This window comes from Oikopleura dioica, chromosome 1 (genome assembly GCF_907165135.1).
Source record: "Oikopleura dioica chromosome 1, OKI2018_I68_1.0, whole genome shotgun sequence".
NCBI lineage: Eukaryota > Metazoa > Chordata > Appendicularia > Copelata > Oikopleuridae > Oikopleura > Oikopleura dioica.
The window spans coordinates 282,482-306,057 of NC_137291.1; the positions used below are offsets into that span (position 1 = coordinate 282,482).

Below are 23,576 nucleotides of genomic sequence, written 5' to 3' on the forward strand. Positions count from 1 at the left end.
CGACGATAGGCTGCTCCAAACAATGGAGCTTGAGAATGAAGGAACTCAGCTTGCGATTACAATGGACGACGACGGAGAACTTCACTACAATATGGTACGAATCTACTCAATTACTCTGTAATTCTTTCACTACTGTTCATTCTCGATTGTTGAGAATTTTTCCTGCTCTTTCATTTTCTTTCTTTGTTTTGACTCATGCAAACAATCTTTATTGAAATAAAAGTCCTTTTTTCACTGCAATAACTGTTTATTTTTTTTTTGAGGCAAAGTGGATGGGCAGTCTAATATTTTTTAAGGCTGTGATTGATGGACAGGGTAGTCGGTTGTTTTCGTTGGCGAACTGCTCGAGCTAGAATGTTTGTTAGTTCAATTTCCTTTTCTTGTGTTTTTCTACCTTGCTGCTCAACGGATGGCTGGGCGCGAGTGTTTGTTGACGCGAGTGTGGACGTTCGAACTGAAGCGTTCCACGGAGGTCGGCAGGCGATTTGTGATGCTTTCGGTTGGGACAAGCGAGCGGAAGATTTCTTTTGTGCGGAAGCGGAAGGAAGTGCGCGTGCGGTAGTTTGAATGCGAGGAGTAGTCATATTTCGTGATGTGGAAGATGTTCCAGCGAGAGAGATTGGCGTAGAATTGCGTGCTGCGGAAGTTTGCGAGGTAGTTCCAGTCGAAGACGCAGCAGAAGCATTTGCTCGTGGACCGGTCGTGGAGAGGTCAATTGGTAAGTCGAAGGAGTTGTCCCACTCAAGTTCAGGCACGCCAGTCTGAGTTTGCGCTAAAAATAAGAATTATTATGAGCTGGTTCGAAAAAATATCTCAAACCTTGTGGCTGCTGGGAGATCGTTTGCTGAGAAGAAGGACGCAGAGCTTCTTGTCGATGAGCTTCTTGTTGGGTAGCGCTGGAATGCTGTGCTTCTGGTTGATGAGTAGCAGGTCTTGTTGAGGTTTTCACGACGACGATGGCTGAATAATAATGTCAATAACACGATAGCAAATTATATTTATTTTGTATGAAATCAAATACCTTGAATAATAAGACGAAAGACGAAATAAAGCCAGATGAGGATGATTACAATTATCGCAACTTCTTTAGAAAAGAACTTGATTAAACAGTCTTTACTTGGCTCAAAAAATTGTCTAATAAAGATTCTAACAGATTTTTGAACCCTTATCCTGAGTACGAGACACAAAAAATCATGTCTCTATCGCCATCGTTTCCCTGAGGACTTGTTGTCGTTTCCAGACCTGTTGGCATCGTTGGTTTAGGCGACATCGTTGTTGGTGGTCTTCGACCCATCATTCTTTTGTCTCTCTCTTAAAATTATAAGAAAATAAACTATAAGAGAGTGTCCTTTTTAGCAGATATGAAGAACTTGGAAGAAAGGCACACGATCGAAGAGCTGGCAGATAGTCAGATGAGTAGAAACGCTGGTAACTTGGAGGATTGAAAGGATGGCACACGGTAGAAGCGCTGGCGGACGGAAGAGATGAGTGGAAGCGCTGGCAACTAGGAAGAAGGCACACAGGAGGCTGAAGATGATATCAGACTGATTGTTTATGATTTTGGAAGCTTACATGAGTTATTGAGGTCTAGATGTCTTCTGGAAGATGTGTAGGTCGTGAGATGACCAGGTCTATGTTAAGTTTTAGTAAAATGGTTTGATTGATTTGGATGACTTACTTCGCTTTGGAGTGGCTGGCTTCTTTTTGGTGATCAAAGCAATGAGAATTACCATCAGAAGAAAGCAAGCTCCGACAGCGGACAAGCTTGCGATCTGGAGAATGGAGTCCACGTCGACTTTTTCTTCCATCGACTCTTGAGAAAATAAGTAAAGTATATTCTCTTGTGATCTCTAAGTTACCTCGACAGGCACAGAGGGCGCCAACTTCTTCTTCAGAAACGTAATCGAATCTGTATTGAGCGTAAAAGTCGCAGTTTTCCATGATTCGAGGTTCAGTCTTAGAATTGAAAGAAAATTAGAAGTTTCTCTATTCCGTCAATTATCGTTCTAATCTACAATCAAATTTCTTTCTTGTCCTAAACTTCTTCTATTCGGGATTGCTCTTCCTTCTTCTTTGCTCGCCAGAGACGATTCAATCGCATCCAGTCCGGTCCAGGAGTCCAATTCTCATCTTTCTTCTTTTTTGTCGTGACTTGCTCTCGGATCTCTTCGTCGTTCTTTGATCGTTCATTCTTGACATCAGGCTTTTTGTCTTTTGTCTTCAACTCTTCTTCGCTTCTGTTATCTTTGTTAAATTGTTAGTTGGAGTCAAATTGTCTAAAATTACCTTTGGGATCCTTCCTATCTCGAGAAAGAGTCGATCTGCAGCAGTCTGTGATTGATCTTCTTATTCGCATTTCGTATTTTTTGTAAATCATGAAGAAAAACCAAAGCGTAGAAGTAACTGCCGCTGGAAATTATTTTTAAATATTTGGAATTGATAATTAAATGTTCTTCAGTACCTGTGAAAACGGCTTGTTTTAACCAACTGAAGTTGGTTGCTTCAATTGGGTCCGCTTGATTGTTAACAGTTGTTAACTCGGTGACCAACTCACATGGGGAGACAGAGGATGTGCTTGTCGATTCGGTCGGAATTTTGGTCGTAGCAACTTCTCCTCCGGAGAGATTTATGGGAAATCGAGTCATCTGAATTTCAAAAATGATATATCTCCATAAGCAAGAAATAATTTAAAGAAGAACTTGAAGATTCATTCAATTGAAGTAAAAGCAAATATGAGACTTAATTCAGAAATAAATTTTAATAAAGATAGTCGTAAACGACTAGGTTTCTTACAACTAGTATAATTGAAAAACTTAAGGTGATTTCTCTTAGTTTTCTCTTATCTTCAATCTTTTTCTCTGTTTTCGAATTCTATGAAAAGTCTTGTGCATGAACTTGCAGCGAGTGAAGTGTGTGCTTGAAATGAGCCTGCCCCTGAGCAGGCGCCTCACTGATTCGCCCGTTCAACCCCCGCTCGCGAGAACCTAGCCTGAGAGAGGCGCGCTCACCGCAGGTCTAGCCACGCTGGCGCCAAAAAAAAACGCAATCAAAGCAGAATGAGAGAATTCAAATCCGAGCGCCCCTTGACCTCGTGGGAGCGCGCGACCATCAAAGCCGCTATCGACGCAAATCTCGACTCAGTTTCCGACCTTATCAAAGGTATTTTACTCCTTGGAATTGCACAAGTTCATCATCTTTTAGCAGAGAAAGAATACAAAAAGGATGTGAACTTAGTCACGCAAATGATGTTGAAGATGAAAATAACCGACGAAACAATGGAAGTTGAAACTCGATCCTTTCTTCTGGAATTCATCAAAGGTAGTTTTACTTCCGGCTTTAATGAATTTATGACTTTTCTAGCAGAAGAATTCAAGAAGGACGTCGAAAAAGCAACGATAATGATGGAGCAGATGACGATTAGCGAAGGAACAATGGAATGGACGAGTCTTCTTGAGAAAATGGAGATCGATAGCGAGGACGAAACTATGGAATACGATCAGATGGACGCAATGGAAGAGTAATTTATTCACAGATATCTCCACCTTTTGATTGATAAAGCCTTATTGAAAACTTTCTTTTATTGAAAGAAACTCTTTGATAGATAAATTCTCATTGATAATGTATTTCTACCGTCTCAAAACTAGCCATGACTGATAACCTGCCTTTTATCCCACTTCAAGTGCCAAATTTTGTTCAAGCTTCAAATTTTCTGCGCTATATTTCGTAACAGTTCCAAATCTAACCTGCCAGTAATATATGACAAAATAAACTCGTTAAATATCAATCCATTGTGTTTTATTAAACACCTACAGGAGATAGAGCAAATCAAACCCAAGAATCTTGAGGAGACAAAGCAGGATCAGAATCAGTAACAACGATCGAGGCTCTTTTCGCAGTCGATTTCTTCTTTGCTTTCATCTTCCAAATCTTAATTACCATCCAGCAGTAAGCAGCAAGCGCGAGTACAACTAGGGTTGTAGCAGCTTTGTTCTGACTGATGATTTCTTCCTTGATTTTGCAAATCAAGTCGAGAAAAGTAAATTCATCTGAGACTGGTGCGCTGCGATTCATTTTTTTTTAAGAATGATATTTTCGAGCTATCAAGCTCATTTTTATGCCCTTGATCAATGCTTCAAACCAGTGCTAGAAAAAACAACGGAAGTTCACCAAAGCATGTTTATTGAAAGAAATAATCACCGGAAGTAAAGCAACAGGAAAGTTTGCAAAAAGGAAGAAATTTAAAGTTCGGTAAAGGTTTTTTCTGGCGTCACGTTGGCGGGAGGATCTTCTTCGTCTTCCATCATCTCGGCGGTTTCATCGATGAATTCAGCAGTTTCTCGCGTGATCAGTCCCATGGAGAGTGCTGTATCCAAGGTCTCCCCTAAAAGGTACGGCGATAAACAGGCATCGATTATGGTATCAGGAGTACCTCCTCTTGACGGATTCTCCAGCTCCGATTGCAGCTGTCGGATTTCTTCTGCTCTCGCTTGCGCGTCGTTTTCATCGACGATCTGCTGGAATTGTTCGGCGTCCAAGGAGCCAAAGGTATCATCAGCGTACGCAATGTCGATTGCTAAATTATTGTTAGACAAGGATTTAAAAGTTCAAACTACCTGGGACAACTTGATCATCATCGTCAGAGGAAGGATCTCCGGTCAAATCAACTTGATTAAAGTTAACATAAGCTTCAATAAAAAAGATTTACTTGTTGTGATTGCTGAAGCCATCATTTGTTGAGTGGTAATTGGTCGGAATACGGGAACCGTAGGTGATCGAATAACAGATGACCGTCCAGCCGGAGAAGGAAACTCAAATGGTGGAGGACGAGGAGAGTCAAATGGAGGAGGCGTCGGCGGTGGCGTGTACATCGAAGCTCGGCTTGTGGAAGGTTGGCACATGTCCCAGGTCGTTTGGGTCCAGAGTTGATTTTTTTGCGATTTTGGTCGAGCCGCCCATTCTTCCTCGCTATCCGGTCCAGTCTCAGCTCCGCTATCATCGTTGTTTTCATCTACGTCGTTTTCCTCAGCTGAGACACCCACTCCAGCTATACCGTTATCTTCAGCAGCGATAACCTCTCTCGCAGCGTCTGCCTCGTCGTTGATCTCGGCGTCATTATCGCTTCCAATGTCAGTTTCATCATCATCTTCAAGCTGATCAAACTGGTCGACTTTCTGTCGTTTTTGTTCTGACTCATCAGTTTCGAATAATTTTCGTTTGACAGCTAAAAAACAGTTCTGAAATCGCTTTTAAAATAAATTTTACCTCTCGTTTTTTGTGGAGTTGTTGGATGGTAGGTTTCCTCATCGTCTTCAAGCTGATCAAACTGGTCGACTTTCTGTCGTTTTTGTTTTGGCTCATCAGTTTCGAATAATTGTCGTTTGGCAGCTAAAAAACCAGTTCTGAAATTGCTTTAAAAATAAATTTTACCTCTCGTTTTTGGTGGAGTTGTTGGATAGTAGGTTTCATCATCAGAATCATCTTCGGAGGAGGAAGCTGCGCTGGAATCGTCAATGTCAATTTCACCGTCTGAGTTCTCAATCATGTCTTCGAGTCTTGCCACAAGGGGCACGTCAAAGTCCAAATGATCCAGTAGTCCGCCTTGATATAAATAAGTATTTGAAAAGACTCAAGAATAACTTACGAACTCGTCGAAGATAGGTCTCTTTATCGACCGCCATAGTGTATTGGTCTCTGATCGTGGTCCAAAGTGCTTCGAGAAGGAGTATAAATTGGTTGGTAAGGTTGTAAGCTTGAGCAATGCCGTCGGGATTCGAGGGAAGATCGAACATCTTTTAAAATCTAGTTTTGATATTTGATGAAATTCCCTCATCTTGTTCCGGTTTTATCGGCGGGATCAGCGCGCTAACAACTTGCGCCGCACTCGTTCGCGTGCGCCGCCCCTTCCGCCGGAAGTAAACGTATCAAAATACAATCCTGTTTCAACGCACAAATGTTTTAATCCGGAGGAACAAACGAATTGGCATTCAAATGTTGAAGTCAATTTTACCTTCAAAAACTGGACTAAGTCAATTATACCTTCAAGACTTGCGTGATGCCAATGATACCTCTCAAGAATGGCCAGATCCCAATAATACAAATCAGATCTGATCCAAATTATACCTCAGACAACAGCTCTGATCCAAATAATACCTACTAACGATCAACTTTATTACGTCAAATTACAGCAAGAGTCAGAACAAGCTTATGGCAGAAAACATCATGATATTCATCTTGTTTCATTTCATTTATTAAGAAAAATAATTTTTGTTAACTCTGTCATTTTGATGTGTCTGATTCTACTGTTGTTCGATTATTTATACAGAGCCGGCGCTGCTCTCAAATTTTCAGCTTGACTTATCATCCGAAACTATCTTTACCCATGACTTACCATTCACCCATGAAGTTGAAAATTTATGTCAGCAAACCTTAGTTGAAAATCAACAAAAACTGTTTCCGAAAATCTAAGTCTGTAAATCCGATCTCGTTATTTGAAATTTGCTAACCAAAAAAGCTGAAATACCAATTTTTAAACAATTTTTATTCACACCGACACATAATGGAGCAGAAATTAAAAGTAATCGAAGCAGGTAAGACAGATTTGTTGACACCGATATGAAAAGAAGTAGAAATTTGGAGTTAACGGAGTAGGGAAGACAGATTTATTTATGCGGAAGTTCCGGAGCGTGGCGGTGGAGCAACAACTTGATTGTCTCCGTCAATGTAAATTGTTCCTGTTTGCTCGGGCTGCGTTATAACATCATCGTCAGGCGTCGTGCCCAAGTTCCATCCAAGAATTGATGTTGATTTGAAGACATTTTCTTGACCGCAAACGGGACAGTCATGAGATGGCTCTTTTTCAGGTTGAAACGGCGAAGCGTACCGGAAAATGTACGCTTTTGGCTCATTTCTAATCTGCTCAGACAGTGTCTGAAGAGCCTCGCGTTCGATCTCGACCAGAAGCTCCTTCTTAGTGTGGCGAAACTCGAGCAGATGAAGGAACTCAACCTCGAGTTCATGTTTAGTTCGAATAGGCAGACGGAGCTCAATCTCTTCTCCTGAGAATCCATCAGGAAAGAAATTATCTGCATTTGAGATCACTGCCGCGTCAATGTAGAAAACTCCTCCTTTGTTTGCGGTGTGAAAATCAAAGTTTTTAATTGTAACGATCATTTTGCGAATGAGAGAAGAATCATTTTTGCTCCTGAAGTTCAAATGCACTGGCTAACCAGTGCTCTTTTTCTAGCCTTGTGACCGCCTTTCCGCTTCCTATGCTTATAAACAAAAGATCCTGCTTCAAAGAACAACAAAAAGATTAATCACCGACATTTATTTTCACCGAAAAATATTTACAAAGCAAAGCACCACAGTATAAAAGTAAAGAAAAGGAAGCGTCACAGTCATTCTAAAAAAGTACAGAAAAGCAAAGCACCACAAATAAAGACTAGAAAGTTTCAAAAGTTGTATCTGTAGATTCAGCACTTGGTAGCCGCCCATTTGTCAATATCGGCCATCAGTATGGACAATTCTCTGTTGGATTCTTTTTTTCCAGCTTCTTTTTCTTCCAAAGTAAGAGGGTCTTCAAGACAGCGTATTTGCACAGGCTTTTTTGAGTTGCATAATTCCGTTAGAAGACGAGATTCCATCTCAACCTCTTGCTTGGTTGAGACTGTTATCTGGACATGGAACCTGAATTCGTCAACCAAAACAGGACAAGTATCGTCGATAAGCGGGTTGCAGATGGCATCAATGTGGAAAACTCCTCCACAACCGTTCTCTTCAAAATTGAAGGCTTCAATTTGAAAAAAATGTTCTTTGGATTGAGTCATTTTTTGTTGAGAATGAGATCACTTAGAAATTCTACTATGAGAGTCAAAAGCGCTGGAAAAATCAGCGCCTGCTTTGGATCACTGAGTCTGCTCGAGCGGAACTTTGCGTCTTCAATGTTTATAAATAAAGAAACCTGCTCGAAAGAACGACAAGGAAGTAAAAAAACACCAAAGTTTATTACTCGAGTAAAGAAGCAGAAAACGATCAGAAAACGAAAAGATTAGATGGACATTGGTTGTTCGGAAGTCGGCTGAATTGGAGTTGACTGAGTTGGAATTGGCTGGATGGGAGATGGCTGGATTGTAGTTGACTGAATTGGAGTTGACTGCATCGGAGTTGGCTGGATCGGAGATGACTGGATTGGAGTTGACTGCATCGGAGTTGGCTGGATCGGAGATGACTGGATTGGAGTTGGCTGAATAGTAGTTTGCTGGATGGGAGATGGCTGGATTGTAGTTGAGTGCATCGGAGTTGGCTGGACGGGAAATGACTGAATCGGGGTTGGCTGAATCGGAAGTCGACTGAATCGGAAAGTGTACGAAGCGGGGATATTGTGCTCTCTTTCCCAGTCGGATTGCTTTGACTCGGAAGTAAGGTTGACGGACGCAGGTTGATGAGATTCTGTGAAGGACAGAAGAGTAGCGAACGTTTCAGAAATTTCAGCTGCAGTCTTTTCAAACATTCTCAAGTTGATTTCTGAAGCAGGTTGGGTGTAGTCGAAATGAGTCTCAAAGCCTGGAATATAAGTTCCCTTGACTTTGAAAAATCCGCCTCCGTTGTGTGATCGAAAAGTGAAAGATTTAATCGTGACAAACATCTTTTTGAGAATGACGAAAACGACCAAATCAAGTCCAGAAGTGCTAAAGCACTGGTTAGTCAGTGCATCTTTTACTACCAGTGATTCTTTTATGTTTACCTTTACAATAACGTTTTTTCGACTTGTTTATGTTCGTCAATCGTAAGTTTGACAGACACAATCGACCATATAACAATGTGATAGTCATCGTCGTCATCTAGTGGTTTGTTGAAATCAAATGTGAAGGAGAGCCATCCTTGTGATATTTCCTCGCCCTCAAATTCATGAGCGAAAATTGCATTGCTCTTGTACGCATCCATGGATGTCACATAAGACAAGTTGCTTTGAGAGATTCTTCCAAGAGCATTTTGAAATTTCCAATAAGGGAGAATTGGATACTGATTCGTGATTTTCTAGGAATATGATAAATTTTTTTATTCTTCTATGTTATCTTACCTGAGGATATCCATGGAGCGACTGCCCGTTTAATGTAACGTTTATTTGCGTAAGATCCTGATGAAAACTGAAATTTGTGGACTCAAAAGCATCCGATCCAAACAAGGCATCTGTTTTGATGAGTCCAAAGAACATGTACGCGGGTGTATTTCCACCAGTAACATTGAGCAGCTGAACTTGCTTACGACCTTTTGGTAAAGCCATTGTCTTTATCATAGTGTCATTAAATTTGTAGGAGATCGGTTTCGATTTGATTCTCGCAAAATGATTTCTCAAGCTTGGAGAGGACACATATTCAACCATTGCATAGGCATCTGTTATTTTGAGAGCTTCTCCAGCCGGCAACTTATCATTTGGGTCGCTTCCAATAAAAATTGTAGAGAACTCATGCTTTAAACGGTAGAGCGTCAGTGATAGATCAGTGTTGAGAGGAAGAGGTTTATTTTCAAGGAAGAATCCGTGAGTAGGTAAGAAGATGAGTTCGTAAACATAATTCCCATCAGAGTTGACAAAGCAGCCTGGTCTCCTACCGTCTCTGATTTCTTCCTTAGCCGCATCAGTTGCAAGTGTCTCAAAATTGTACTCGTCGTAGTACCCCTCGATCTGGAAAGCAGTCATCACATATTGAGGATCATAGTTTGTCAGCTTTGTCAGATAATCAGCGAGCATATAATGCGCGCTAAGATAACAGTTAGCCATATTTATGAACACAAACTCTTACTTTGAATTGGAATTATCAATTATTTGAGAATTCACGGCAACTTCTGTTTTTCCAAACTGTTTGCTTGCGAATCCATTGCAGGGGATGTAGTTCTTGTCCAGTTCGATCGTAAAATGAATCGCAATGTTGTTTTTGACGAGAAAAAGATTTGGATCCGCATCGAAGTGGAAATGAAGACGACCGGTCAAACTATCTACCTCTCTTGGATAGTGACGCTTGACGACTTTCTGGTCGTAATACTCAACTTCTATCATAATTTCAGTCTAAATGGATAAAATTTGAAGATCGTTTTCACCAATTTTAATCACCAAATATGAGAGAGTTTGTCAAAAAGGAGTTGATCGTTTTCAGAAAGATTTTTAGAAAAGATAGAGGAGAGTTTTTTCAGAGAATAAAGGGAGCGAAAGATAACATAGAAACAAACGTAGAAACCACAGTAAAATGACGCATCTGACTGAATTCTTTTATAAAAATATCTTTTTCGATCACCAAAAAAGTCGGTTAACTCTTTTGGATATTTTCCTAGTTTCAAACTATCAAAAATCTCGATTTTTGACTTTTCAAGACGAATTGCTATCCAGTGAGAACCTTTTGACTTTTCTGGTGAAAGATTAACAACTAGAAAAGCAGGATATTCATAAAGAGAAGGTAATGTATCAATAGAGAAAACACCAAGGAAATTTTCTACACGTTCTAAACGTTTAGCAATATAGTAAGAGTTCATGCTCTTTTCTTTTTGGACGACTTCTTTGACTTTTTCAAGTCTTTTGTTGTAAAATTTCTTTTTTTCTTTGGTTTTGAGGAAGGTTTTTTTCTTGCTGGAGTGAGTTTGAGTTTGGTTGGAGCTTTTTTTGATTTTCTTTTTCCTGCGCCCGACTGAGATTTGGGAAACCATTTTTTTGGTCGACTTTCGAGCGCGGAAATAATGGTTTTCATTCTCTTGTTTTAATCTCGATCTGGAGAGAAAAGTGTTGGACAACGTGTTCTTCGCCTAAGTCGATTGAGAATCTCGTATCCCGCCAGTTATATACGTTCAAGGGGAAGAAAAGGGAGCGTTGGTCGGGAAAATGGCACCACCTATCGTTTGGACGGAGTTGACCCATCTGCAGCGTATTAGGTTGACCATAACAAGAAGCAATCGAGTTAAATTCAATGAAACAAATGTCAACGTCACGTGGAGTGGTCATGAGATTACAGACAGCGCTTACAATTTGAACACAGTATTCTTCGTTGTTATCAAATAAAATTTCAGGAACTTTTAGTTCCTTGCTTCTTCCGAAAAGATTCAATATCATTGGCGACTAGATTGAGTTCAAATAATACTTTATTCGAGGTTGACGATTTCCTTCTTCGTCAGCAATTTTATACCAAACTATACCAGCTCTTTGACGGATGTCTGTGATGATGTAAACTTCGTCTGACCAATTTTGGGTGTATCCTTTTTCGAAAAGTTCTTTTTTCTTTTTTACTCTCACTACGTTGCCAACTTTAAGTCTGGGCTTGACTTTCAAGTCAATGTCGGGATAAAGTCGAGTGAAAACCTGTGCTCTATTTTTTGGTGAGACTTGGTTTGGAGCCATGCCAATGGAACGATGAGGAGTTGAGTTATACCCTTTTGTTATTGCCGGGAGAACATCAATCCATGTTTTTGTCTTCTTAGTTTTCATGAAAAGATGAATACGTTTCCTGAAGGTTTGAATCGCACGTTCTGCTATCGCCGCCTTCATTTTACTTTTGATACTATAGTGATGCATTCCATAACGATCCAGAATTTTTCGCACATTTGAGTTGTAAAATTCCAGACCTTCATCTGTAATCAAAGAATTCGGCCACTCCAGAAAATCTTGAAATATATCGTTGAGAGCATTTGCCACATCCTTTCCAGATTTTGTTTTGAGTGGTCTTGTCCAAACATAGCGTGAAAAACAGTCAATGATGAGAAGAATAAAAACGTGATGTCGATTAGAGTATTTGAGTTTCTGGTAATCAATAAGATCACCCTGGAATATTTTGAACTGAGTGTCAACAATAAATCGTCGACGAGGAAATCGCTTTTTGGAAATACGACGATGGGTACTCGACACTTTACTCTTCCTGAGAAATTCCGCTACTTTCGCTGAGAACGCTGGAGCGCTTGCCACGTTTTCGTGAAGGGCTTGAATCTGATCCTCCAGAGCTGACTTCTTCGGAGCTTGGACTTTCGGATGAGTTTGAATTTCTTCTTTGCTTCGATTTTTTTGATTTTTCGTCTGAGCTGACGTATTCGGTACTGGATTCGCTTGAGGTTGAAGGACGTCTTCGCTTATTCTTTTTTGATTTTGATTTCTCGTTCTCGGAACTGTCGTCTTCCGAAGACGCTTCGCTTGAGGTTGACTGTCGTCTTCGCTTCTTTGTTTTCTTTTTTGATTTCTTGTCGACACTTGACTTCTTGTTCCGCTTTCTGGATCTTGACCTTTCAACCTCCGACTCTGACGAGTCTTCGGTAAAACTGTCGCATCTAATCTTTGATTTGACTCTGGTTGATTCAACTGTTTTGCACGGCGGGTTTTTCTTCGCATCTTTCTTTTCAACTGCCTCGAAAGTATTGTCTCTGTCGATTATATCGAAATTTTGCTTAAAATCGTTGTATGGTACGATGCAAGCCTTCATTCCGCTAACTGAGAAGACAACTGGATAATCGGAGAATATATCCGTATACAGTCGATAGCTTGAGGCATGGCCTCGAGGTGATTGATCCAGAAACATGTACGGATACTGCTTATTCTTGTTCTCTTCCGTCGCTCTTTTGTAAGCTTTTAGAAGTCCAGCTTGACTACAAGCACGTTTGTTAACTGTTCCATCAAGACAGTTTCTACAGAGAAATGTCGCGTTACAGTTGAGCTTGATATTTCGTCCGAATTTTCCCTGGGCATAGTTATTTTGAGTCATTATCATCACGTTTAGATTTTTCTTTCCACTTGTAACTCGAAAAAGATGATCAATTGCCTGACTTTGAATTGCTTCCTCGTACAAATCATCAAGTACAATTGTTGAGTGTGAGGGAATCTCGTCAATTTCTTCTTGAGAAGGCAGACCAACCCTGTAACTAACAGGGATACCAAGATCATCCCATTGGACAGGCTTATCTTCAAGAAAACAAGGATAAAAATAGACAACACGTTTTGTTTTCTTCTGAAAAATATCTCTGTGTTGTAAAACTTGCTTTGCTAGATAGGTCTTTCCAGCTCCTGATGATCCGCTCAAAAGAATTCTGTAAGGATAGGCAAACCGCATATCTGGTAAAATTTCTCCATTTATTATCGTACTCATTTTCTCTTTTGCTTCAATTTTATTTCGCTCATCCTTTTTATTTATAAAATAAAGCGTTGGATAGGAATTTAAAATAATCAAAAATGAAATTTTATTTGGATAATTTACGGATATACAACGGAACTTATTGATTACGAAAAAAATTAACATTGAACTTCCGGCTATTATTTATCAACTGCACTTCCGGCCAGAAAATACGTGTTTCCGGTCCGGAAATACTTGTTTCCGGACCGGAAGTACTTGTTTACATTAAATCCTCCATTAATCATTTGATATATAATTACGACGCCCCTTCAAAATGTGCGTTCAAGCGTTAACAGCAAATTTAATCTTGAGACGTGTTTAGAACCAAAAATACGGGGTTTTTTTTCGCAAGCTTCAATGAAATACCTTAGAATTGCCTTGCTTGGCCTGTACCAAGTTAATTACATTTTCTACCATCACTTATCCCTGCAGTGCGCCTAAGAATACAGCGCCCATCTTTCCCTTTTGCCTCTGAAGCGGCCAAAAGAAAGCGTGCTGATGGCACAGCGGATGAGTCAGCGCACTCAAGGGATCCCTGATGGTAGAAAACAGGCTTCATTGCTTCATTTAGAACTCTGAAGCAGCTCGGGACAAAGACAGATCCCTGAGTTCGACGGGAGAGCGGCTAGAGATCGCAGCCACAGCCCCGGAAGATATGACCCAGGGCGGCACCATATCCCAGTTCGCCCAGCATTCAAGGAGCCCTATCGCGCTGAGGAGATTCGAGGTCGGAGCAGGGAACGCTACACCTCAAGGCGACGCTCGACTGATGGTTCATCCTTGGAAAGGTACGTGGATAGGGATGACTATCTTCGAGATCGCTACGGAGACATCTATGGCTCGCGCCCTAACGATGATCCCTGCCCTCTCGCTTGCGAAAGACAACACAGGGACACTCGACGCGCTGGAGGCCACGGTGGCAATTGCCGACATTTTGAGCGGCCGCCACAGAACCGCCAGGAAGACCGGCAAGAGACTGGTACAATGAAAGAGGGCCTAAGAGAGGATATGGAAGGCAGTTCCTCAATAAAAACCGGCCTCAAAATGATTGGCCTTACCGAGGTCCTCGCGAGGAAAATTTCCAGGGTAGACAATCAAATATGAATATATTTACCATAAGGCTCCCCACGATTTTCGATTTTTAGAATTTTGATACATCTGAATAAAAATTTAAAAATCAAGCTTTTAGAGTTGTCTAAGGGTCGCATTATACAATCGTATTATCATTTTTCGGAAATTGAGAAAACTGAGATACACGTCACTAGATTTGCTTTAAATCTTTCAGGTCATTTGGGATTAAGTTCCCTTTCTGTGATTTGGGGTAAGGTGGGGTGAATGAATGTTTGATTTTTTCTTGAATAAAAACATGTTATTATTTGTCAAGAAATCTGTCGCCATCAAGATGCATCAGGATTCATCAAGAATCACCAGAAAATATCGAAAATATCAAAAAATAGAAAAAAACAAAAAAAAATATTTTTTTTTGCTTTGACTGTTTTTTTTATTATATTTGCCTTAAGGCGATTGTGTGTGCCCATCTTTGTGCCAATCAAGATATTTTTTCAATAAAAGACGAAAGATATAAAGAAAAAGACATTTTTCTTGCAATTTTCGATTAGTTTCTTTTTCTTCGTATCCTTAAGATAATTCCTTGAAGGCAATGTTCTGAGGCAATTTCGTGCCCAAGTGTCACACGCAAAGAAGTTGAAATTAAATTTTTTTCTAGAACAACGAAATAGGAAGCCATAACAGCGAAAATCAATAAATTCGCTTTAATTTTCGTTGATTTGATTCAATTTGAGTCAAAAAACTTAACGTAAAAATCTAACAGATTTGCTCCTGTCCCATTTTCTCAGCTAAAAATCTTCAATTTTTCTTCCTCAGAATTGATATTCTCTTTTTCTATCGAAATACCGCTGACTTTGACTTTAATGTCCAAACTTTGGACTCCAAAGTTTCTTGATTCTCGCAGTAATCGAAAAGGTACAATTATTTACTCTTTTTTGGACATTTTTTGTCCCAAATTTTCATAAAATATCCACAAAAGTGGGCAAGAGTCTTCAAAAAATGTCTCACCGTAGGAGCTTAAAATTTTTTCTTCGATAAATTTTTCTTCAAAAATTGCAAATTTCATCATCGAAACGCTTTATTTTGCCTTTTTTACCATTTTTGGTCAATTAAACAGAATAAGCCATTGATTTCTTACAAAAAAAACCTGATTTTTGTAAAAACACCCTTTTTTCCTTCAAACTTAACGGCTGGACAAATGTCCACAAAAGTGGAACATTATCCTTGCAAAAGTGTCCCATGAAAACCCCTCAAAATGGAGAAAATGTCCACAAAAATGGGGTCCACAAAAGAGGAAAAAAACTTTAACAAAATGTTCCGAGAAAAATTCGGCAGGCTGCCTAAATGTTTATCACATTCATGCCTTTCTAAGTAATTTTCATTTCGGGCGCGTTTGCCGAAACTTTTATCCGTACTAACCTACACACCAGAGGACATTGAAAAACCGAAAAATATCCGAATTTTACGCTAAGTAAAATTTACATGCATTTTCGAAATCTTTGAAGGCTTATATTTAAGGAAAGATGTTTGAAAAGGGGTCATATGTAGGGCCCACGCTCAAAAAATAGCTACCCGAAATAGTGCTCGTATGATTTTCAAAATAAGATATGTAAAACAACTGTAATAAACAAGCATTTTTATCCTTTCTGACCCCGTTTCTATAGTGCAAAGAAACGCGTATGAAATTTCCAGAAAATGGCGATTTCTTAAGGGGGTCGACGAGAATCGGGATTTTTTCAACCAAAATTCCGGAAAAACTAGCTTTGAATGAATAATTCTGATTGGTAAGGTGAGTAGAAAAGGGTTTGAAGAATACAGCGGCGAAAATAAGAAAAAAAATTGTCCAAAAAAAAAGGGCGTAATCGTGTCTCAAAGTGGACCCCAAATCGCAATTTTGGCAATTTTTCGATTTTTTCGCTATTTTTTTTCTACCACATTTGGTAATAAAGTGCAAGAAATTTCTGCAAACTCCCGCGAAACTCGTTGCCGCTCTATTCTAAATACCCTTCTGTTCTCACCTGATAAGTCAAAATATGTTTACAGAATCGGATTTTTCGGGAAAATTGGTTTAAAAATTCCGATTCTCGTCGACCCGCTCCTTAACATAAAATCGAAATTTTTCTTAATTAAAGTTGGTCCAATAAAAAAAAGCTAGAGACCAAAAATGCTCCCTTTTTTATCAAGGAATGTAATAATATTATCAAAATTTCAAATATTATCAAGTAAATAAAAATCTCCACGACCACCATCTCAAAGTAGTTAAAAGCTACTTGCGTCAGTTTTATATAAAAAATGGGAGTGTTTAATAATGGAGAGTTTTCAAATAGGGTTGGCCAAAAAAATCGAAGGTGTTTCGACCAACACATTTCACATCTCATCCGAAGCGCCGTTTTTGAAGATCATTTTGATATATAAATGAAATCGGTCGCACAACGGGAAGGCATTGAAAAAAATATTTTTTGAAAATTTCGATTTTTTCGATTTTTAACAATAAAACCATTATTTAATGAGTCATTTCTTTCGATCAGTCATGCTGACGTCAGCATAAATCATGTAAGAATGTTCTTCAGCGTCAGTTCTTTCAATCAAGTACGTACATGATCTATTTCCAAAATGAAATTAGGGTCAGACTACTCTTTTAAGTCTAAGAACATGAAAAAATCAGTTTTTGGTAGTTTTTCGAATCTTTCGGGCCGTCTCAGCCCCGTTCCTTGATGTCTAAATTTAAGGGGCTTGCCGATTTTTTCGGCCAACCCTATTTTTCAATAATTCGAAACCGTCAAAACCTTTCTAATAAATATTTATTACAGCTTTTTTAGGTATAAGAATAGAATAATTTTTGTTTAACACTTTTGGTTAAAAATTATTTTCCTTTACAGAATATTTTTGTTTGGCATTTTGAACAGTTTTCGCACTCTATCTTAGGTTATTTTGGGCTTCTTCAACTGCACTAATGAATTTTTCAACGAATTGAGGAGAGTAACCTCCGGCGACGAAATCGAAGTAGTATCGTCTGTAGAGTTCTTTTATCAAGTCGATTGGTATTTCTACGAATCCTTGGGCTTCGTGATGAAACCAGCCGGAATCGGGGTCTGGGCCGCCGTAACGAGGGGCGAGCTCGAGAATGCCGGTTAGGCCCTGCTTGTCCAGGACCCAAGGCCATTCTTCTTCTGATAGACGGCCGTGGATGATGTATTCGTAGTCCATCGCACACTAGAAAATATCCTTAAATTGAAAAATGCGACAAATAATTCGAATATCTCGGAAAATTTTTTTTCGGAAATTTGATTCGCTTGTCGGTTGAATCTCGACGCCTGATTTGCCAAAAAATCTGATCAAAGTTGTTGGTCGAAATTGACGCTTTTTTGCCAGTTTTTTGCGCATAAATTGCAGGTTTCAGCACTTTACGAGTCTCGAATGAAATTCATTCATGTTGTTCAATGTCATTCATTATGTTTTTGCTATTTATTCTGCGAGCTCCCATAAAATCTAAGTGTGTTCATGTTATGGCTGATAAAAGCTATCAAAACACAACCGTCGGGCAACCGTTGAACTAAGTATACGACAGCGGATGGTCGAAAAAAGAGCAACTTACAAAATGACAACATTCGTCTTGAGCTTTCCAATGTTGATTCATTGCCGTGTCGTTTGTGTCGTGAACCAGCATTCGCAGCCATTTTTCAAGCGAGACTTTGAATTTTTGCGGGGAGGGTGGGCCAGGCTCTTTTTGGGCTTTCTCGACGTAGGAGTTGAATTGTCTGTTGTTTGCTTCATGCTTAGGATCATCTGGGTAGTACTGGATTTTGTCTCTCCAGCCTTAAAGAAGATTGAGACTTAAGGGGCTCCCCTCCTTATTTTTACGGTATAAATTTTACCTGATCTTGCCCTCGTAAATGGATCCCTCGTGTTTATGTATCTCTTCTCTTTTCCTTGCAACAGCGCAGCATGCTTGACTGTATGAAATCTCGGAACAAAGCCATACAAAGCCTCCGGATAAAAGACGTTTTTATTCGAGTCATCCTCAAGCACGACGCCTTTTGCGGCCATTTCTTCTCTTGTCTGGGAAAGTTTTGCGAGGGCGATTTGCCAGTTGGATGTCCCCGCTTTGGGAGGGAGGCAAATCAGGAAGTCTTTTTTGACTTTTGGGGAGTCGGCATGGCGTAGCGCGAAAACACTGAAATTTGGCTCTAAACTTGACCTTTTTCCTTTGAATATATATTTGGAGCCGAATTTATCATTCCATTTGATCGGAGCCATCGAATCAAATCGCTTCCAAGAAAATGGATCCTTCGGTTCAGCGCCTGGTTCAACATATAAACCCTCAATTAATCTGTGAAAGTCCAGTAGATCCTCAATCGTGTTATTTTTATCGGCCGCCATTGCATAAAGATGTTGTCGATATGTACAAGCAAGGTTCTTGACCAAATAACGGCGATTCATTCGATTCTCGACCGACTCTAAAAAAGGTCCCTGAAATTTCTTGCGGGAATTGTTAGCTTACCGCTTTGTTCTTCCTGTTCTGTAAGAAACGGTTTTGAAACTGGAGGGGAGGCTGCATATTCCCACGTGACCACCCAATTGAAGTAAACAAGCAATATCTAAATATAAACAAAGAAATAACCGGAAAAAATTCTTTGTTTTCTGATAAAAATAAATGCAGAATTTTCAAATTTTCGGGATTCCCTCCCGATTTGTAAATTTCATCAAGAGCTTTTGTGTGGTACATTTTTAAAATCCTCATTGTCTTTGGATCATTTCAATATATTATGTCAAGGGGTGAACGTCACGTGATACGCCGGGGCGAAGCTTTGAAAGTGCCTTATTTTAATAAAAAAAAAACTTAGAAAAAATTTGCCAAATTTTCGACTTTTCGAAGTCATAGGAATAAGGAAAGCTCAAATGAAGCTGAAAAAAATAGTTTTGATGAAAGATTTTGCCAGTTTGAGGCGCTAAAGAGCATAAAAAGCGTCGCCGGTGAAAGTAATTCGTTGCAACGAATTATTCGTTGCCCGAACGAATTATTTTCAAGGGTAAACAGCTATTTTCCGTAAAAATAATTCGTTTAAAACGAATAATTCGTGATGGTTACCGAATAATTCGTTAGGGTTACCGAATTATTCGTTTTGAAAGGCTGTCCTCCGGCTAGGTTCGCAACTCGATTTTTCATAAAAAAACCTGACTACAGGCGCGGCTGAAAGAAAGACAGCATACTCAAAAAGGAGCTTATCTCTGAAATCAGGCGCGGAGCGCATACATAACCTGATTTAAGCAGTTAGGTAGCGGTTATGCTAGGTACGGGTTAGGGTTAGGTTTATGGGTTAGGATTAGGGTCAGGCTTGAAAAGAAAAACAAACGAATTATTCGCTTTAAAAAACGAATTATTCGTTGGAAACAACGAATTATTCGGTATGTAACGAATTATTCGTTAGGAAACCGAATTATTCGTCCCAACGAATTATTTTCACCGGTTACCATAAAAAGTCCTCAAAATGGCAAAAATCAGTCGAAAAAGTTTTTGTGAAGACAAATTCTATTGAAATGTTCTGGCCTGAATCGGAGTCTGTACGAGTGTTGCCGCTAGTACTCGTGCTTTGGTTAGACTGTTTTATTATAAAAACGGAGAGCAAAGGAGCATTCAGGAACAGCTGACTGAACGGAACAGTCAGCTGGGTGCACAGGAAATATCGCATAGATCGAGCTACTTATAGGCTTTGATTGATTAGTGGACATTTCAAGGAAAAGGGACATTTCTAGAAAGCGGACATTTCAAGAAAAAGAGACATTACAAGCAAAAAATATATTTCTTGAAATGTCTACTTTCTTTAAATGTCTGTTTTGATTGAAATATCCTCTTTTCTTGAAATGTCTTTTCATATTGAAATGGCCCTTTTTCTTGAAATGTACTTTTTACTTTTTCTAATTTTAATTGTTGCACATACTCAAAACTTAAAATATCTGACCCCCTACTCAGAGCGAAAATTGAAAACTTTGAAAAACATAAAAATTCAAGTTCTTGATTTATTCATGGTCACTGATGATTCCTCAAATAAAAAATCGCATTGATGAGATGATATACCCCAAATTTGCACTAAAAGATGAAAAAAATTTAGGGAAAACATTCAATCAACTGGTCCTAAAGCGATCAAAAATTTTTGTTGAGTTTATTTTCTGGGATACCCGCTAGAAGCATCAAATTATCGTTGAATCTTCCAGATGCGCGTCGTTTCCTACGGTTTTGGGGGTTTCCGCAAATTCATGCATTATTTTATACGGTAAAAACCGTAGTATGGAAAAATGTTTCGGTAAAAGCGACCGAAATATTAATCACTTTCAAGGGGTCAAATGTGATAAATATTTCGGCAGGCAGCCGAAAGAATTATACAAATAAGACTCATTTTTAGGAAAAATATTTCGGTACGAGCCGAAATAAAAATCAGAAATTGATGTCTTTTGAGCAATAAAGTTTCGGCTGGTTTTTCCATTCTCATCCTGATTTGCGCTGGTGTGTGCATTGAATGAGTTTGCCTTATCAGTTCTTCACCTCAAAAATCTCGAGTAATTTTCTGTTCTCATTTTCCGAAGATCATTTGTCGGGGTTCATTCTTCATTTCACGAAAATGGAGGAACTCGATGAATAAAAATTATAATCTTAGTATTTGCTAAAATAAAGGTTAGGGTTAGGGGGCACCTGCAAAAATGACGGAACAAATTACCCGAGAGGGATAGGCTAGGGTTAGTTAGGGTTACTGAAGGTAACCCTAAGTAACCCTAGACTAGACCCCGGCATCTTAGGACCTAAGGGGCGAAGCCCCGTGGTCAGAGGAACTCAGATTCCTTGATTTCTGTCATCTCGCCCCCTTTTTTTGCCGAAATTTTATTGCTAGAAACGAATTTGAAAGTGAAAAAGATTTCGGTAGCATGCCGAAACATTTTTGCTCAAAAAGTGGAAAAAAAGTGAAAAAAGTTTCGGCTATTACCGAAATATTAATCAGAAAATAAGCTCACCATATTTCGGGAGTTTTACCGAAACATTTTTCCATACTACCGTAAAAACTGAGTCTTAGGCAGAGTTCGAAATTTTCAAAAACATCCCAGCTCCCATAATTTTGAAAACGCCAGCTCTCATCAGCTAACGAGATTCTGAAAGCTTCAGCTTCCAGCTCCCACTAGCTCCCAAAAAAGTGGGAGCTGGTGGGACCTGTGTGAGCTGGCTCCCGAAATTCCATTTTTATCGAAATAATTAAACTCAAACTTGATTCAGATTAATGTTGTTCAAAACACAAGAGACTCAAAAGAAACATAAAATAATTTCGAAAGTAAAAAAACGTCTCTTCTGAAAAAATTACGCCGATAATTACATTATTATTAGGATTATGGATTTCTAGAATGAGTTATCGCATGGAAATAGATGTTTTTTAGAAACAAAATAACTTTTAAACAAAACATATGTGTGTCTAGACAAAGGGAGCAGTGGTCGGTTTTCGCTCATTCGCGGGCATATTTTCCGATATAAATTCACTTCTGTGATTCGACAAGTTTTTCTTATTTCAATGTCACTAGCGACAAAATCATTTAAAATCTTTAATATTATTTTTAATATTAGTTAAGTTTCATACCCCAAATCATTCGATTTCGAAGCTTTTCCATCATTCTCATTGGTTTAAAAAAACAGACCAACGACACGACCAAAAGGCCGACTCGACCCGACCCGACCATGACTTTGGCCATTTCAAAGGTGAGCCGGACGGTGCCGGTACCGAAAATTTGGTACCCGGTACCAAAGTCAAGCATTTTTTCCGAGTCATCAAAAAACTAGTATCCGCTCCGCGGCTGAAGTGCAAGCATACTTCATTTATTGACCGAATACACCTTTTAAAATCAATTTCGGCTCGTTATCCTAGATTTTTTTTAGTGCCGAGTACCAGAAATTTGGTACCGGGTACCAATTTTGGATTGGTACCGGCAACGTCCGCCCCCGTTTCAAAGTAGCCCGACCCGACCCGACATTGAAAAAGGGTGGTCGATGCCGACCCTAGGCTGGCACCCTCAGCCAACCGTCTAGGGAGGGCAGTGCCCACTGGGCACCAACCAAGGTCGGAAATTTAGGTTTTCGAATAAAGATAATTCAAAAATGATGGTCTTAGATGGTAAACAAGAAGAAAAATTTCAATCAAGGAAAAAGCCGACCGGGGGTTCTTAAGAGATGTTTTCACTATCTTAGACTGTCATCGAGAAGATGTATAGACTTTTTTGATGCTCTCGACCTGGCATATCTAAAATCGAAATTAAATTTTTTGCAATGTTCTCACACAACTCCTTAATCAAAATTCACTTTACTTTGAATCTGAGAGAAAGTTTTTTAACAGATTATACGCCTGCCTTACTTACAATGGAGGTTTTGAATCATCAAAAAGCATATTTGAAACATTTTATTAAAAAAATTTTTTTCAAAATTTTTAAATTTTTGGTCTGAGTGGGGGAAAGCAGTTATTTTTCTGCGACACCTCAACAATGAAATTAATGAAATCAAATGGGGACATTTCAAGAAAAGGGGACATTTCAATCGAAATAGGCATTTCAAGTAAAGTGGACATTTCAAGAGCAACGGACATTTCAAGGAAACCAGACATTTCAATAGTTTCTTGAAATGACCACTTTCTTGAAATGTCCGTTTTCTTGAAATGTCTACTTTTCTTGAAATGTCCACTAATCGCTTTAATTGACAGGCTGCATCTGAGCCAGAATATCTCACCATAATCCTTGAATAGATCAGATGCCTGTACTAGAGATTGTAGAGTAGGGATCAAGAAAGGACTTAATAATAAGAAAGGGGGAATAGATAAAAGGGAAAAAAAGTAGTTTGGGGACTATCATTGTCTTAAGAGCTATTTTAAGAAGCGATTCCCTTTATCAAATTTAATTTCCATACTAGACATTGCTCATTAAGAAACGAGCTTTCAAATACGCCCCTTATCTTTAAGATATCTTAGCCCGCAAAAGTAGTTCGACCTCAAAATTGGCGAAATCGGGGGGTGATCCCTTAATTCGGCGAAATCTTAGGTAAACTTACGGTTAAAATTCCTATAAAAATATATTTGTCTTGGGTCGCGATTTTCTTCGATCTTTCTTCATATTTCGATGCTCTTATTAATAATTCGTTTTTTTCCATTTTCTGTCGTTCCTTAAATTTTCTTTGACAAAAAATCAATTAGGGTCTAGAAAATCGAACTCAGCCAGCGGGGCGAGCACGTTATAAAAAAGGATTGACTTGCTTTTACAATTAAGCCCCTCGATTTCGGTCAGAGGATCATCTTCAGTGCAGAGAATTAAATTTACAGATAAAATAACCCAAATATAACTACCAGTGTTTGAAAT

The 23,576-nt window shown here is 39.1% G+C and overlaps 2 protein-coding genes and 1 long non-coding RNA gene across 3 annotated transcripts; all 3 read right to left on the bottom strand.

Moving 5' to 3' along the window:
- Positions 1–232: 232 nt before the first annotated feature.
- On the bottom strand, positions 233–1,297 carry LOC145702568 (uncharacterized). Its single transcript, XM_081779808.1, has 5 exons — positions 1,179–1,297; positions 1,022–1,134; positions 820–960; positions 395–772; positions 233–349 (listed from the first exon to the last, which is right to left on the bottom strand). Exons 1-5 carry the CDS (start codon positions 1,295–1,297, stop codon positions 282–284), a joined length of 819 nt encoding a protein of 272 aa, XP_081635934.1. The 3' UTR covers positions 233–281.
- A 382-nt stretch (positions 1,298–1,679) lies between these two features.
- LOC145712362 (uncharacterized) lies at positions 1,680–2,410 on the bottom strand. Its single transcript, XR_014135221.1, has 3 exons — positions 2,287–2,410; positions 1,860–2,244; positions 1,680–1,813 (listed from the first exon to the last, which is right to left on the bottom strand). It is a non-coding gene; the product is annotated as an uncharacterized LOC145712362 (long non-coding RNA).
- A 14,575-nt stretch (positions 2,411–16,985) lies between these two features.
- LOC145708665 (carbohydrate sulfotransferase 12-like) lies at positions 16,986–23,359 on the bottom strand. Its single transcript, XM_081786367.1, has 5 exons — positions 23,272–23,359; positions 18,703–18,799; positions 18,077–18,658; positions 17,797–18,017; positions 16,986–17,414 (listed from the first exon to the last, which is right to left on the bottom strand). Exons 3-5 carry the CDS (start codon positions 18,639–18,641, stop codon positions 17,118–17,120), a joined length of 1,083 nt encoding a protein of 360 aa, XP_081642493.1. The 5' UTR covers positions 18,642–18,658; positions 18,703–18,799; positions 23,272–23,359; the 3' UTR covers positions 16,986–17,117.
- Between the last annotated feature and the right edge of the window lie 217 nt (positions 23,360–23,576).

Excerpts from the sequence above, each read along its gene's own strand:
- LOC145702568 (XM_081779808.1), bottom strand. The coding sequence starts at position 1,297 with ATGATGGGTCGAAGACCACCAACAACGATGTCGCCTAAACCAACGATG. Across the intron at positions 1,135-1,178 it reads GACATGATTTTTTGTGTCTC|ACAATTTTTTGAGCCAAGTA; the intron begins GTACTCAGGATA and ends AATCTTTATTAG. Across the intron at positions 961-1,021 it reads CTTTCGTCTTATTATTCAAG|CCATCGTCGTCGTGAAAACC; the intron begins GTATTTGATTTC and ends ATTATTATTCAG.
- LOC145708665 (XM_081786367.1), bottom strand. The coding sequence starts at position 18,641 with ATGAATCGCCGTTATTTGGTCAAGAACCTTGCTTGTACATATCGACAA. Across the intron at positions 18,018-18,076 it reads ATTTACGAGGGCAAGATCAG|GCTGGAGAGACAAAATCCAG; the intron begins GTAAAATTTATA and ends ATCTTCTTTAAG. Across the intron at positions 17,415-17,796 it reads AAGACGAATGTTGTCATTTT|TGTGCGATGGACTACGAATA; the intron begins GTAAGTTGCTCT and ends GATATTTTCTAG.